A 2,636-nucleotide genomic window follows, 5' to 3' on the forward strand; every position below is an offset into this window, starting at 1 on the left:
GCGGCAGGTGGAGGAGGCCATGCTGGCCGTGCTGCACACCGTGCTTCTGCACCGCAGCACGGGCAAGTTCCACTACAAGAAGGAGGGCACCTACTCCATCGGCACCGTGGGCACCCAGGATGTGGACTGTGACTTCATCGACTTCACCTACGTGCGCGTCTCCTCTGAGGAGCTGGACCGTGCCCTGCGCAAGGTTGTCGGGGAGTTCAAGGTAGGGGTGTGGCCTGGGGGGTGGCAGGTGGACCTCGAACGCCCCTCCACCCTGGCTTGCTGTTGGACCCTTCCCGGGTGTTCACGTCAGCTTCTTCCAGGTTCTAAGGGACGGGCATGTTCGGCGCTCCTTGTGGGGAGGATGGCTTTGGGCGAGGGCAGGGAGTGACGGCAGGGAGGCGTCAGGTCCCATGGGGTGATCGCTGCCCGCGTGGTCTTGACCTTCTATCTGCCTGTCCGGCTCTCCCTGCTGACGCCTTTTCTTGCTTGTACTTTTCCCTTCAGCAGTCTGGGCCTTTCCTATGTGAAGTTCCCTGGGAGGGAGGGTTGCTGGTCTCGGGTGGGGCGCCCCGGGCCTGTGGTTGTATGTGTCTGTGTAGGCATGGAGAAAGGTGGGAGGGCACATCAGGCTGCCAACAGTGGGAATGGGGATTTGATTTTTTTTAGGTTTTAAAGTAAGAGGGAATTTTTTTAAGGTGCCGTCTCTGAGGTCAGTGGAGGAGGGTTGTCTGTCTGACTTCCAGTCCACAAATGTTTGGAGGGCCCCTACACTGTGCCAGGCACCATGGCCTATGCTCATGGTGGGAGGCCACAGTGTCTCCCCATCCTCACTCCCCAGCCCCTCTGAGACCAGAAAGGGCAAATTCATGAGTTTCCCCATCCCTCGTCAAGGGAGGCAGTGGTCGTCACTGTCCTCCAGATGCCTCTAAGAGACATGTGGAACGTAATGGTTAAGAGCATGGATTCCGGAGCCAGGCTCTTTCACCCAACGAGCGTGTGACCTTGGGCAGGTGACTCCGCTTCTCTCGCCCTCGGTTCCCCTGTATGTAAAATTGGAACGACAATCGTACCTGCTTCACGGGGCATACGCACTGTGAGGATTAAATGAATCGAATGTGTCAAGTGGGTGAACCAGCCTGGCACCCCAGTAAGCATCGTAGAAGTGTTAGCCCTATGACTACCAAAGTCACGTGACCTCGGTGTGTCCACAAAGGAGAGAATTGTTCCTTGATAGACCGTTCAGGACTTGAGGGAAGCATCCTTACCCTCCGAGTTGGCCCTAAAATTCAGATGGAAGGGTGCTTCAGGGTCCCACCTGCCTTAGGAGTGTGGGGCCACCACAGCCCCTGGAGGTAGGGGATAGGCAGAATTATTGGATGAAATGGTCTCATTCGCTTCTCAGAAGAGAAAAGGGAGAAGCTGGATCTGGTATGTCCTTCCCTTCCCCCTTGTGTGTGTGTGTGTGTGTGTGTGTGTGTGTGTGTGTGTGTGTGTGTGTGTTTTTAAGTTTATTTATTTTGGGAGAGACAGAAACAGTGTGAATGGGGGAGGGGCAGAGACAGAGGGAGAGAGAGAGAATCCCTAGCAGGCTCCGAGCTGCCAGCACAGAGCCCGGTGTGGGGCTCGAACTCATGAAACCATGAGATCATGACCTGAGCCGAAATCAAGAGTCAGACGCGCAACCAACTAAGCCACCCAGGTGCCCCTCCCGCTTTTCTTTAGCATCAGATTTTGTTGATTTGCTTGGAGCACTCAAGTTTAGGCTGGCAGGTCGCTGTGTCATTTCACACGAATCCTTTACCCTCTGTGGGTCTCATTCCCCGCCCTCCCTGAAGGACTAATAAAGCTAGGAGAGCCTAATTCCCTGGGGTGTAGGAAGCACACTGAGAGCTCCTCCAAGGTCTTGGCCTGCTCATCCGTTCCCCCTCCTTCCCCAGGATGCACTGCGCAACTCTGGGGGTGATGGGCTGGGGCAGATGTCCCTGGAGTTCTACCAGAAGAAGAAGTCTCGCTGGCCTTTCTCAGACGAATGCATCCCCTGGGAGGTGTGGACGGTCAAGGTGCACGTGGTAGCTCTGGCCACAGAGCAGGAGCGGCAGATCTGCCGGGAGAAGGTGGGTGAGAAGCTCTGTGAGAAGATCATCAACATCGTGGAGGTGATGAACCGGCATGAGTACCTGCCCAAGATGCCCACGCAGTCGGAGGTGGACAACGTGTTTGACACAGGCTTGCGGGACGTGCAGCCCTACCTCTACAAGATTTCCTTCCAGATCACTGATGCCCTGGGCACCTCGGTCACCACGACCATGCGCAGGCTCATCAAAGACACCCTTGCCCTCTAGGCCTTACTGGGGCCGTGGGCTCTCCTTGATGGCTTGCAAACCTTGGCTTCTGGGGATCGTACCGTTGGCCCCTTGGGGCTCGGGAACCTGCCCCAGGTCCTTGATGAGACTTGGAATGGCCACCCCTGGCTTCCTTGTTTTGTGGTTGCCAGTGTCTGGTCATTCTTTTAACCTTGGCTGATGGTCAAGTCTGGCCTTCACTGTCTCTCCACACCCCTGGTGGGGGTTCCCCTTCCTTCTCTGCTGTATGGAAGAGCCATCGCTAGGATGGTGAATAAAGTTGAGAATGTGAGTTCAGGTTGA

The 2,636-nt window shown here is 56.0% G+C and overlaps 1 protein-coding gene across 3 annotated transcripts in view; it reads left to right on the forward strand.

Annotated features, from left to right (window-relative positions):
* Positions 1 to 2,636, forward strand: part of ATG101 (autophagy related 101) — a 6,540-nt gene extending 3,904 nt beyond the window's left edge. For all 3 annotated transcript variants that reach the window (XM_042992346.1, XM_042992347.1, XM_007073051.3), the window contains 2 exons: positions 1 to 211; positions 1,929 to 2,636. The exon at positions 1 to 211 is cut by the window's left edge. In XM_042992346.1, the coding sequence (XP_042848280.1) occupies positions 1 to 211; positions 1,929 to 2,333 (616 nt within the window). In that variant the 3' untranslated portion in view covers positions 2,334 to 2,636. The remainder of the gene's footprint in view (positions 212 to 1,928) is intronic.

The sequence above is a fragment of the Panthera tigris genome, chromosome B4 (genome assembly GCF_018350195.1).
Source record: "Panthera tigris isolate Pti1 chromosome B4, P.tigris_Pti1_mat1.1, whole genome shotgun sequence".
NCBI lineage: Eukaryota > Metazoa > Chordata > Mammalia > Carnivora > Felidae > Panthera > Panthera tigris.